At 32.6% G+C, this 13,338-nt stretch overlaps 1 protein-coding gene across 2 annotated transcripts in view; it reads left to right on the top strand.

Moving 5' to 3' along the window:
• The window catches only part of LOC112053571 (acetylcholinesterase), an 89,451-nt gene extending 77,183 nt beyond the window's left edge, over window positions 1-12,268 (top strand). The window contains exons 5-7 of one of the 2 annotated variants that reach the window (XM_024093031.2): window positions 987-1,150; window positions 2,256-2,413; window positions 4,895-12,268. In XM_024093031.2, coding sequence (XP_023948799.1) covers window positions 987-1,150; window positions 2,256-2,413; window positions 4,895-5,010 — 438 coding nt within the window. In that variant the 3' untranslated portion in view covers window positions 5,011-12,268. Of the gene's footprint in view, window positions 1-986; window positions 1,151-2,107; window positions 2,160-2,255; window positions 2,414-4,894 lie in introns of those variants that run through there. The other variant, XM_052884544.1, reaches the window with a different exon arrangement.
• Window positions 12,269-13,338: the final 1,070 nt, after the last annotated feature.

Raw genomic sequence — 13,338 nt, forward strand, 5'->3', positions numbered from 1 at the left:
TAACATTGTAAACCTTCTTGATTTTGACATTTTAATTATTTTTTTTATTATTTTAAATTTTTGGTAAATTATTTTAGATTGTAAGTTAATCTTTTACTTTAAGTTTTTAACCGGACTCTGCAGTGTTGTGAATGCCTGTAAAAGATGGCTGCAGTAGTTCAAGAATTTTGTAACTCACTTATATATAATGTTTTCTGCTGTCATTGTTGGCGTTACAAATAAATAAATAAATAAATAAATAAATAAATACTAAAAATATGCTTAAAGAAAACTTTACGAAATAAGCGAATAAACAATTTTGTTTTTATATAAACTATAGTTATTTACTTATGAGATTCTTAAATTGAATGGGGATGATGACTAGGTTTGAATATATTGATTTTTATGATACATTCGGGTAAATACGGTCAATGTTAACTGATTTATACATAAAAAGCAAAGATTGTCTGGATATTATATATAAGATTATAAAATTTCAAAATCTTTTAAATTTTTTTTATCGTAATTAGATGAAAATTCGTACAGTTTTAGCTTCCTTACATTAAATGTGACATTTTTCAATAAATGAACTATAAACATAAACGCACAAATAACAAAGATATTAGTAATTTTGTTTGAACGCCCATACAAATCTAACGATCAGCGAGCCAACGACGTCACTAACTCGTGCCATTTTGTATGGAGCGTTTTTCAGGGATCCGCGGCAGCGCCGCAAATCTGACCCTTTAAATCCCTGTAGCTCCGAAAGTAATGATCGCAGATACCCTGTTTCTTTTACAAAATTGCTTTACTATTAGCATACTCTTAATTTATATACAATTTAAAAAACTGTCATCATCCCTATTTAAATAATGTGAGTGTTTGCCATAATATTGAAATGATAAAAAATGATTTAGATTACATGATTGACGTCGAAGTAATCCCAAAGTACAAATTTAGTACCCATACGGGGCCCTTAGTCATGAGCTTGTTCTTGCATCTTTCAGCGCACCAGCACCAGCCTGTGGGGCGAGTGGATGGGTGTGATGCACGGAGACGAGATGGAGTATGTATTCGGGCACCCTCTCAACATGTCCCTCCAGTACCACACCCGGGAACGAGACCTGGCCGCGCACATTATGCAGTCGTTTACGAGATTTGCGCTAACTGGGTAAGTTATAAACAATGAATAATTTGAATTATAAAATATTATAGTACTCTCCGGAGAAAACCCATTAACCCAAGTCGACGACTTTAATAATCTAAACAAAAATTCCATTTAATACATCGCGTTGCAACAAATCGGAATATACATTTTACATCGCCCCAGCGCAGGACAGCGAGCAATGGTAGTGCGCGCAACAGGCTACTCGCCTGCTGTACAAAACTAAGAAGATTTTTTGAGATTAGAAACTCTAATCACATTTTTATTTGTGAAAATAATCTCGTAATTGTAAAATTTTTATAAAACAAAATTGTATTTTTATCACGACACCGCAAACGCCAATCATAAACTGTGACGTCATTCGCTACAAGGCATCGGTTTGTGATTGGCGCTTGCGGTGACGTGATATATCACATCACTGCAAGCGCCAATCACGCTTGAATCACTATGAATGACGTCACTTGCTAAAATGTTGTGTTTAGGCGGCAAAAATTTTACGTTTTCTTTTTTTTTTTCTTTACAAGTTAGCCCTTGACTGCAATCTCACCTGATGGTAAGTGAAGATGCAATCTAAGATGGAAACGGGCTAACTTGTTAGGAGGAGGATGAAAATCCACACTCCTTTCGGTTTCTACATGACATCGTACGGTACGTCTTTGTCGGTAGGGTGGCAACTAGCCACTGCCTAAGCCTCCCACCAGCTAACGTAGATATTTTTTCATTTATATTAAATTTTTTACTGGTTATTTTGACGAGAAAAAATAAAATATAGCATATAATACTTCCATAATTCCATTTAAACACTGTTTACAAAAGAGGCAAGTAGCCTACTCTGTAATTGATAGCTCAATCAATTATAGCATACACTTATTAAAAAAAAGAAGTTTTACATTTAGCAGTGCATATCGGCAGGGTGTTATCACGCGTATCTCCGTATCTCGACGCATCTGTGCACCGTTCCAGGAAGCCGCACAAACCGGACGAGAAGTTGCCTCTTTGAGTATTATAGAATACACTTATTAAAAAAAAAAGTTTTACATTAAGCAGTGCTTATCGGCAGGGTGTTATCTCGCGTATCTCCGTATCTCAACGCATCTGTGCACCGTTCCAGGAAGCCGCACAAACCGGACGAGAAGTGGCCCCTGTACTCGCGGTCGTCGCCCCATTACTACACATACACCGCCGACAGCGCCAGCGGGCCGGCCGGACCGCGCGGGCCACGAGCCTCGGCGTGTGCGTTCTGGAATGATTTCCTCAACAAACTCAATGGTAACCTTTTTTTTTCGTCGTTCGAACGTCAAAAAAGCAATCAAAAACAAAATTGATTTCCCATGTATATGTTCACACGAAGGCGTTTTTAAAACACGACGCTTGTTTTCGAGCAGTGTTGCATTTTCAATTTTGGGTGTTGAAAATAGACCTTTATTTAACTTCATACTATATTTGAACGCTTTTTTAACGTCCGTTAAAAAAACACTCGTGCGGATGAGGGCTTACGATCCAGACGGCATATCCAGACGGCATAAACGACATAAGATATACGACATACATACTCATAAAGTGAAAAAGAGAAATGTGGACCACCAATAACGGAGTGGTCTCAGTCCACAATGAAAGAGCGATATTTCCGTTTGCACCTCTGTTAGTCGATATTTTTGTCTATTTATCTTCAAGAAATAATGTCGTTGGTCGCATGTTAAGCCCACAGCAACTTACACAAACATAAGTGAAGTTGAAGTCGGCCAAAACCCTTTCCTATCGGCCTTAAGCCAAGGTCCGAATCTCAGACGAAACGCCTCTAGAGATTAGTTTCACTTATCTCTTCTGCTTCTGCTTGCGAGCTCCATCAGGCGATGGAGGCGATCACATAAAGGACCTCCTTAAATCACTTTTTTTCTTTTCATTTATAAAAAATCCAGCAAATGTGGGTCGGACTCGCCCACTGAGGGTTCCGTATAAATCGATAACATCATAAAGATAATTAAAATCAGTTTAAGTTTGTGCTAATGAAACCCTTACAATGACATAGTACAGTTAACTGCACCGTCATTCCTTGCATAGTAGTTTTTAGATTTTTCCATTTTGTAAGACATAATGACTTGCCAACTTTTATAGTAGTATAGAGGATACCTCCACGCGATTCCGAGGTAAAGGTTCTAGAGAAACAATAAAGTGATATTATTACGTAAGGTTCTCTTTTTCTTTATTCGGAAAGGAACCCTAAAAATGTACAAAATTGGTAATTAATTTTATGATGTCAAATTAGGTACATAATTGGTATACGACTCGTTGTAATCACATTCCAACTATGTAGAACTAATTTCAAATGACAGGACATCTAAAATTTAAAGAACCAGTAGAATGTTTTGATCGTGCAGCCGTCAAACGCCAGTAAAAAAGAATACTCGCGACTTTAGTTTGGCTCTTTTAAAAGATTTGCTAAACCTGTTTCGAAATTGTTAACGAGTTCTTTATAATTCGGTAAGTATGTAACTACTTCGCTGGGTCGGTTGTGAATTACGACCTCTTTGAATCGAGTTCTGAGTTTGGCCCTGTGTTTGGCCATGAAATGATTCGTGCGATTGAATTCTGCGTTTCGCTATGAAATGATTCCTGATACCGAGTTCTGGGTTTACCATGAAATGATTTATTATATAATGATTTATTTATTTTGCTATCATCCGCGAAAATTCGGCGAACCCATGCGACAACGTCACCCAGGTCCGACAAAATACTCTCTACGTACGTTTCACCCCGAAACCGGAGCATCCTCAGGAGATGTTGACTCTATAACGTGCAATTGCAAAAATTTTTTGCAATTGCACGTTGGGTTCGCCGAATTTTCGCGGATGATAGCAAAATAAATAAATCATTATATAATCATGATGAACTTCCGCAAAGTAACGCCTGCTTCTATCCAATATGAAATGATTTAATTTTTTCAATGAAATTCTCTCTAAAACTTCTCACCTCGGAATCGGGAAGTTGATGGTGTTACACCGCTGTCTCTCGGAGAGCACGTTAATGGTAGGCGTCCACAGATCCGCACCGTACGCGTCGGACGCATCGCATCAAATGGATTTGAATTTTACGGTAGATGAAATCCGTTCTATGCGGATTAGTGGACGCACTTCATGACTTTCTATACAAAGTATCTAAAGTAATCAGTAAAAGATGATGCGTCCGATACGTACGATGCGGATCAGTGGATGCCAGCTATAAGTGAACACCTACGTTAAGTCGTATATCGTACTCTATTACGAGTACATTAATTTGTCGTTAAAGAATTTAACACTACCCTAAGCTAAGACAATCCGCATTGAAGCAGCGTTTTAGGTCTAATCTAATATCCCCGCTCCTGTAAGAAGGATGATATGGCCCAATAGTTGGCTGTTAAAATATGCTGATAATAATAATGATGATATCCTAAGTAGATTGTCTCGTTGATCTAGTAGGTACTTAGCCTATGCCACTGTCAACAATCATGAGGTCCTAGGTACGAATTCAGGGTCGGACTATGATCTCAGCTCAGAATCGGTAACTTGGAAATGTAGCACCGAGCTCGACGCCCGTGCTTCGGAGAGCACAGTCACGGTCATTATCATTATCATGTGACAGTCATTGTTATAAAATAAAACACTATCAACCCGCCCTGAGAGTTAATCTAAGTTCCAAGTTATACTCTCTCCTATAAAGAGAGCTTTGCTCCGTTTCCAGGTTAATAATGATGATGAATTGTTTCTTTTTCAGAGCTAGAACACGTTCCATGCGATGGAGCGGTGACCGGCCCATACAGTAGCGTCGCAGGGACAACACTACCCTTAGTGCTTCTCACAACATTAGCTATCACTGTGGGCGCGCTGTAAGCCGTTTCATCCGCCATTAAGGGCACACCATTGCAACGTTAAATAGCAAGTTTATAATGTAATATTTTTGATCGGCAATCACATACTTAGATTGTAAGGGAAAGTAGGTATTTGAGAGGCACTGGAATCTTAAAAGTTTTGTTTGGATATGAAAAAATCAAGGCACTGATAGGTCAAAATGGTAATTTTGAATTAGATACCTACTTGAGACTGTTTTAAGATTTGTGTGACATAGAGAAGGGTGGTCCAATAACAACGTTCTAAGAAACTGATTTCTCGCTTTGAGGTCGATTATTGTTAAACGTTTCATTTTACAGATTTCTATTAGGTTTAGATCTTGCATTTAGGAAATTGTATTTTGCCTATTCTTACAACTGCGTTCATTAATTGCTCGAAACGAAATTTTATGAGGTAATAAAACAATTAACTTAAATTAATTTATTATGTGATTTTAGTGTTTGAATCAGGTGTATGCGTAATCACCTTAATGCGTAAAATCAGTTGGTTAGCGTCAATTCTGGATACAAAGACACACGGAAATGTAATGTAATGTAAAATGAAAAGTTGGACATATTTGTGGACATTTAAAATATCTAATTGTATCATCTAAAGTTTTAGGCCGATTTGTATATTTAGGCTTTAGCCAGAAGAATTTAGGGGAATTTATTCTAAAACAAAATATTTTATAGTCTCTGTATTTACTTGTAAGGTGTAGGCCGCTTAAGTGAATTAGCTGTCACAATGTTCCTCTACCTAGTAGAATACTTAGGTATTGTTGTCTATCAAAATTATGTTCATAGTTAAGTATTATGTCTATATTAAGGTGTAATATATTAAGGTACGATTTGAAGAGAGACGACGTAGATTAGACGAATCCCGCTTGAAAATGCTGTTGAAAATGAAAAAACTGTGAAAACAGTTAACTGTCGATAAAATGATGTTCTTTGATTTTTTTTTAATTCTAGTACACAAAATACTATATACCTGTTTTTCAACTTGTTGTGAAAGGTAAAAATAGGAAAATTAGCTATACTCAGATCAGCTGATACTAAATGGTTTGAAAAGAATGAAGAATCCTAGCACGAGAAGTATAAAAATTTCTCTATAAGATTTTCTTCGATTACTTGTCACAGTGTATAATTTAAAGATTTTTTCATTTAAATAACAATGTTACCTTTACTTCCTCGTATAATTGCATTGTATAATCAGAAAATATATTATAAAAACGTATTTCGAGTAAATTTTTTATATTTGGTCGAGAGTTATCAATGCTGAAATTTGCGACAGTCTTGTCTCGTCGCGTCTTTTCGAATCGTACCTTTAGGTTATCTAGAAAGATTGTCTACACATCGGCTTTGACTGTTGAAGCGATGCGATGCTCAGCTTAGACAAGATAATTTCAATTATATATTATCACTATACATATCAATGTGTGCCTCTGCTTGGATAGCAAATGATACATATCTTAATTAGAGCAAAATTTTAGAATTTTATATAATAATATATTACATTATACTATACGTATAGATGGGTGTACGTTGTGAGACGAATTTTTATCAATATATTTACTATATAGGATGCTATTGACTTGAACCACTTGAGGATCTTATGAAATCCAATTCTTATGACTTCAAACAAATAATAACTATATTTTGTAAATAATCCCTTCTTATAAGTTAGGCGCGATGTCCCGATATTGTAAACTTTTCTATGTATGAATGATATAGATATTATGATTATAAATTAGTATATAAAAATACTATAAATTATCTAACTTATAATAAATAGTACACGCATTTTATATATTTACGAAGTTTGAATAGCACTGCCTACAATAAAATCCATCGTAGCGTAGTCAGTGCTTCCTTATATGGTAAGCACTGAATACAGTATCTGGGCGCACGGTAGTTTAGTAACCAAGTACTGTAACTACAGGAACATTTAATAGGAAACTGAATACAAAATTACCAGAAGCGAATTTACTGTACCAATTTCAATTATGAATTAAGTTTATCACTTTGTCTATCATAATATAGTATTAAAATGGAGAATATACTAGGCAGTAATATCCATATTTATATTTTGATTTCACTGCGATGTGGGAAAATACATTTTTAATAATGGATCATGATTTTCAATAATGGTTAAAACCATAGGTAGGCAGTGTATTTATGCATATATGAAGAACACGCTACTAAATATCTTCACTCTGATACGGTGTACAGACCTTTTTTCTAATTGAAATTACAATCAAAATCTTTGGAAAAAAAACTGTACAGTTAATACTGCACAGTTAAAACTGAAGGTATGTAGCTCTTATTAAGCTCTTTAACATATAATGTTGTCACATGTAGTGGCGTTGGTAAACCTACGAGTAATGGGAACTTCAGCGACATTAGAAAAACAAATTAAATTTCAGGACTATTTAGGAAGGGCCAGCGACTTCATTCGCGTGGAATTCAGTTTTTCACAAATTCCGCGGTATCCATATTTTTTTCTGGAATGAAAAGTAACCTATGTATTAATCCAGAGGAAAATCTATTTCCATTCCAAATTCCAGCCAAATTGCTTCAGTAGCCGAAGCGCAAAGGTCGAACAAACTTACTTATGCTTACTCGCACACTTACACGCAAACATCTTTTATGATATTAGTGTGATGAAATGATGACGATGCCCACAAATCGTAACTGCCTATATGACAAACCGGTCGCTTCCGCTTGCTGCTCTGGTTGCTCACATCTTCACTTAAGTGGTGACACATGTGAGCAAAAAAATGTCGTAATACATGAAAACAACCAGGACGTTGCTACTACAAAAATGGTTAGAGGCTGAATAGGAGAAGAGATTGAAGCAAGAACTAATAAAAATGGTGTTAATCTTATTGAAGTCTATCATGGCCGTGATCGTAAAAAATTTCCGTCGAATTGACTTAATCTATTGCATAATAATGCTTTAAATGGAAAATCATCTTATGAATTTATGAAAAAAATTAAAAACATGGTATTTGTAAAATGAAAACATTAGTGATAAAAATATTTATATGCGGTTGTCAATTACTATCTTCGATTGGATTAAAAATATATGAAATATAGTTATCTACCCAATTGATTTACACAACTCAATGATATAATATGAACCATAGATGATAAAATGCAAATCATTTCTAACTATTGTATTTAAAATAGTATTGCTATCTAGTGCAAGTTTTGTAGTTTTTACAAATAAACAGACTAAGCGTTTGCATGCACATAGTAGTGTTATTTTTTACAGGCATCTGTAATCTGTAAAGGAAAAGTATTTCACGGAACGTTATCCTTCACAAGTGTATGTTACATATGCACATGTTATTATGCGAAAAACACGGTTATCTCTTACCAAAATTTCTAAGAAATGTTAAAATTAAGACACATTTTTGAAACGTGGTATAAGTTGTTTGTATATTTACAAAACCAAATTAACAATTTTGAAAGAGTCCATTTAAGCCAAACTAAAAACCGTGTGTTTGGCTAAATATACGACTTTTATGTTAAAAATTAATTTAATATGAAGATATCTCCCGATTAGTATGTCCTTTTTATCTGATTTATTAAAATGCGATAAAATCTATTTACTTTGATTTAATGAATGAATTGAATGAGGTCTTATATAAAAAAGTTTATAAAGTTTACCAATCAATGAGACCGCCAATGTGCATTAAAAACATTGTGCACGTGTAACAATAAAAATATATTGTACAAGTTCTGATACTAGAAGAATGCACCAACTCGCTTTTTTGTCGAATAAAGCACAATATGAAAAGTTGTATGGGATAGCTTTAATTAGTTAAAAATAAGATGTAAAGTGATAATAAAAATAGTAATACTTACCATAATTATAATTACTTAATTCAAAATAGACAGCATTAAATTATGTAAAACCAATAAAGGTTAAACATATTTGATAGAAATGACCCAAATCTAATTTGACTAAACTAAATTCAAAGATCTGACAACGACCCTAAAAATCCATAACTTAAAAATATGTTTTCTTAAAAAAATATATTTATGATTAAAGGTACAGTAACACTAAACAAATAATGTCATATTTTTACGACCACTTACATATCGAATACTAATCTATTTATTTCTTTGAATGCATAATATATCCATTGCATTTTCAAATTGAACTATATTTCAAATAACAAAAAGTAACTACTATATATAGCATACCTAATATTAACGTACTAATTGCATACAATCAGCTCTATTCGCCATATTAAGCTGGGTTGTTCTACGCATGCTACAAGTATGTTTCTGCGTATAATCAGCTTTGCAGGACAATGAGGACGAATTTTTTGCAGTGACGGTAAATAGCATACCGATACTCGCACTTTACCGTCGACAGATTTTTATTAAATATCAGCAGAATCTTCTTTTTAGTGTGGGACCGCGCTAAGAAGAAGAAGAAGATCAGCAGAACCTCGCGGTTTCACCCTTAAAGATTGTTATAGTGGTGATACGGGGGAAAAATTTTTATTTGGGAAAAAAAATCCAAATCCAATAGTTTTGTGTTTAGTAAAAATTTTGCCTCTTTATTTTTATTATTAGTATAGATGAATTCTACTATAAAGTACGTTTTATATCTACCGGGATCTTCCTTTTTTGTTTTTTTTGTATTTTCTATTTCATATTAAGCTTCTATCACCAGAATATAAATAAAAAATTAAATAATACGCGCATACTTGTACAACGATATTCCACCTATGTATTAAACAAATCGCAAATAGAGCTGAATGGATGTTGAGTCTCCTACTCGTAAACATGTGTTTAGTTTACGTTTAATAATTTAGTGATCTGTAGGGTAATATAAATAATATCGTAAGTTTAATTTTAGGCCTAATGGAATGTAAAGAATATGAGTTTGGCGTAGTCATAAGCCAATATAATTTCTTGTTATGTGTGTATATTGATTGAATGTGGTTTCCATTTGTCATAATAAAATTTTTATAATTTCGAAACATTTAGATATTAATTAAATAAAGTGTAGTTTTTAAGCGGTGTCTATATTGTTTTTATATTTCACAAAATATTTAACTTGCACCCAGTTTCGTTGTATAGATTAGGTGTAATTTTAGTATATAAGATTAAGATAGCAAATAGTGATCGAAGTATTAAATATCATCCTATATGACATATTATTGCCAAATAAAATTGGGTTATTTATTTGGATCGTTTAACATTAATATAATTGATAAAAAAATATTGTTAAATATAAAGTTTATTTTAATAAATAGATTCATATTTTAAAAATTTATTTATTTACACGAAATTGTAATTCCTAATAATCTGAAAATGTTATGAATGGTATTATCCTTAAACAGAAAATAAATGTGTAGATTCTTAGAGAAAGTTGTTTGTTAGTAAATGTTAAATGTTTTTGTGTAAAAAAAGCTTTTTATATGTTGTCCAAAAATAATCGATGTCTGTATTAGAACGGCTTGCAATTAAAATTATAACTGCAACTGCGACCTTAGACTTTATAATACTAGTAAAAATATATTTTACAATTTGTTAATGTACGCCGTATGCCGTAGATATCGTAAATTTTATGATAATTATTTATGAAAAAGATTTTCTTGGGACACGAAGTAAAATACAAAAATGAATATTTGTTATGCCTAGCTGCAGAATATATTGTTTACAACAAGTGTGCGAATTAAATATCGATCAAGTGGATTCTTGTATATTTTATTACTAAAAGAATATCCAAAGGTGTTCAGAGGCAATTTCAATGTTCATTGCATATTACTTTTCATCTCACGGCCAGAAAAAAGAAATAAAAAAAATAACAATTATTCAAACAATTCAAATTCGAATTAAAGTCACTTTCTATGCTGGCAGATAAATTATAAAAAAAAAGTCTTTCTGAGCTCCTGAGATGAAAAGGTACTTTAACATATTGATCCAACAAAACGATATGTTTAATCATATTAATATTATAATATTTTAAATAAAAAAAAAAAACTTACCTACTTCTATTTATTATTAACGTTGATAGTGTAAACAGTTAAATTTCTACAATCATAATGGTTTTATTAACTCTGTAACTTACAACATTTCTTTTAAATCATTTAAGCAGCATCGCTTTCAATTTCACGCAAAATTTACACAGAATGACTATAATTATAAATTATTTAAATTTAAATAATTTCTGCTAAGATATTTGGATTTAAATTATTTACGTTATCAGTAACTGGATATTATTAATTTATTACATATTTCTTTTTTATTGAAAAATTTCGTAAAACATTAATAATATTTTCTGTATTAATTAATTAAATGTAATTTTTTTAGTATTGTAAAAACTCTATATTTCGACACACAAGAATACTCTGTATCATAAAATATTTGAAATAACTACTAACTATTCTTGTATTATCTGGTAGTTAGGTGTTGCTTAAACATTAGGTGCTATGTAATGTATACATATCGGCGTGCACTTACTCATAAAAATACCAATTAAAAAGTGAAATGCAAATGACATTGACAATATCTGTTAATAATTTTGGATTTCAATAAGTATGGTGTGCTGTAACGCTTTTAGGTCTATCTCTGTTGATATAAATATTTTCTTACATATAACATTTAGTTGATAATAGAAAATTAAAGAAAAAATATAATTTAAAATTTTGTGATGTACAGTTAACAACGCTATGAATGGATTATGTATATTCATATCTTGAATAAAACCTTAACACAGACCCAATCAGCGAATATAACTGATATATTATTCTACTATATATGACTCCAAGAATACATTAAAAATGAACAGACTGAAATCTCGGCATGTCAATATTTAAACAGAAGCACTACCTATTGTCAAAGAAGAATTTTATTTTATAAAAAATGAAATATCCAAAAAATATGCATAAAATTATCATAATTATTCTTGACTTATTTAGAACTTGGCGTTATACTGTCATGCGCCCAGATTCTATTAAAATATTAATAATAAAAACTAGGAAGTACTATTGGAGTATTATATATTTCGTCTTTATACTAATTGTTTTTTATTTATTAATTTATTTATCTTATTTATTGCCTTACGCGTATTTAACTGTACATGCGCATTCGATTAAGAATTTTATAATATTTATTTAATAGTACCTAGATGATTTTTTTTCCCGAAATATTTTAGACTTAAATAGTTTTGCTTTGAATTTAAAGTACCTAACATAATTATCTTTATTCGGACAATTATTCAATAAATTTTAACTATACTATTTGTTTTACTGCGTTAATCCCTTTTGAAATAATTAATCATTCCAATGTACGAGATATAACTGCGCAAAAGTTTTCACAAAGATTAAGTTTCTTACTGAAAACATTTGAACGTAGGTTTTATTACTTTTTCTGGTAAATAGACTTGACTACAATCTACTTTGACTACAATCTACTATGTTTGACTACAATCATGCCCGATGGAAAGCAATGATGAGGTCTATGGGATGCGCTCATCCGTACCGATTAATAAATCTAATGGTTGAGCTTGCCTTAGATCGATGCCTCAGAGGCGAACGCCTTAGATCGATAGATTATTTTTCTTACCGGGTGTATAGACCATTTTAAAATTATACGATTGTAATCGTAGAACCCATCGTTCTATTCTTGCGCACAGTTTGGAGTCCGCAGGCTAATTCACTTTCTTTGACGTATGCTAGTTGACATTAACGAATTTGAAATTCTATGTAATAAAAATGTCGTCCATTGCTTACTGGTGGATATCACACAGTAGGTAAATGACATTTTGTCAATTGATTTTATGTTTATTTTAATAGGTTGATAATAAAGACCAAAATAATGAATAGGCCAGCTGATCCAAGTATTACTTCTAACGACATTTACAAGCTCGAAACTATCCTTACCAAACAGATACATATTAAAATGTTTTACCGCTCAGATTAATGCAAGCGCCTCTTTCTCGGTCTAACAATAGCGTTTTTCTCGATCAGTGAGACTATTGTAACCGTATGCATTATTACGCGCCCTCTATTATTAAGTTGAGCGAGCACAGCCCCTAACCAAATGAAACGGCATCAGCATAGTCTTAAGTACGATCAAGAGGGTCATAATAACCTAAAGTTCTAATCTCACTCATGATACATTTCGAACCATCAAATGCTTGTGAATGTTGATCACACCAATGAGAAGTAATATCAGCACTCTTTCCTAGTTTTAGTCTTAACAGTTCGCGTTAAGCTTCAGACCACGTTGCTGAGTTTGGAATCCATTTACCAACGTAATTAACAAATTCTAAAAAGCTCCGTACCTCTTCAATAGTTACAGGTTC

The sequence above is a fragment of the Bicyclus anynana genome, chromosome 12 (genome assembly GCF_947172395.1).
Source record: "Bicyclus anynana chromosome 12, ilBicAnyn1.1, whole genome shotgun sequence".
NCBI lineage: Eukaryota > Metazoa > Arthropoda > Insecta > Lepidoptera > Nymphalidae > Bicyclus > Bicyclus anynana.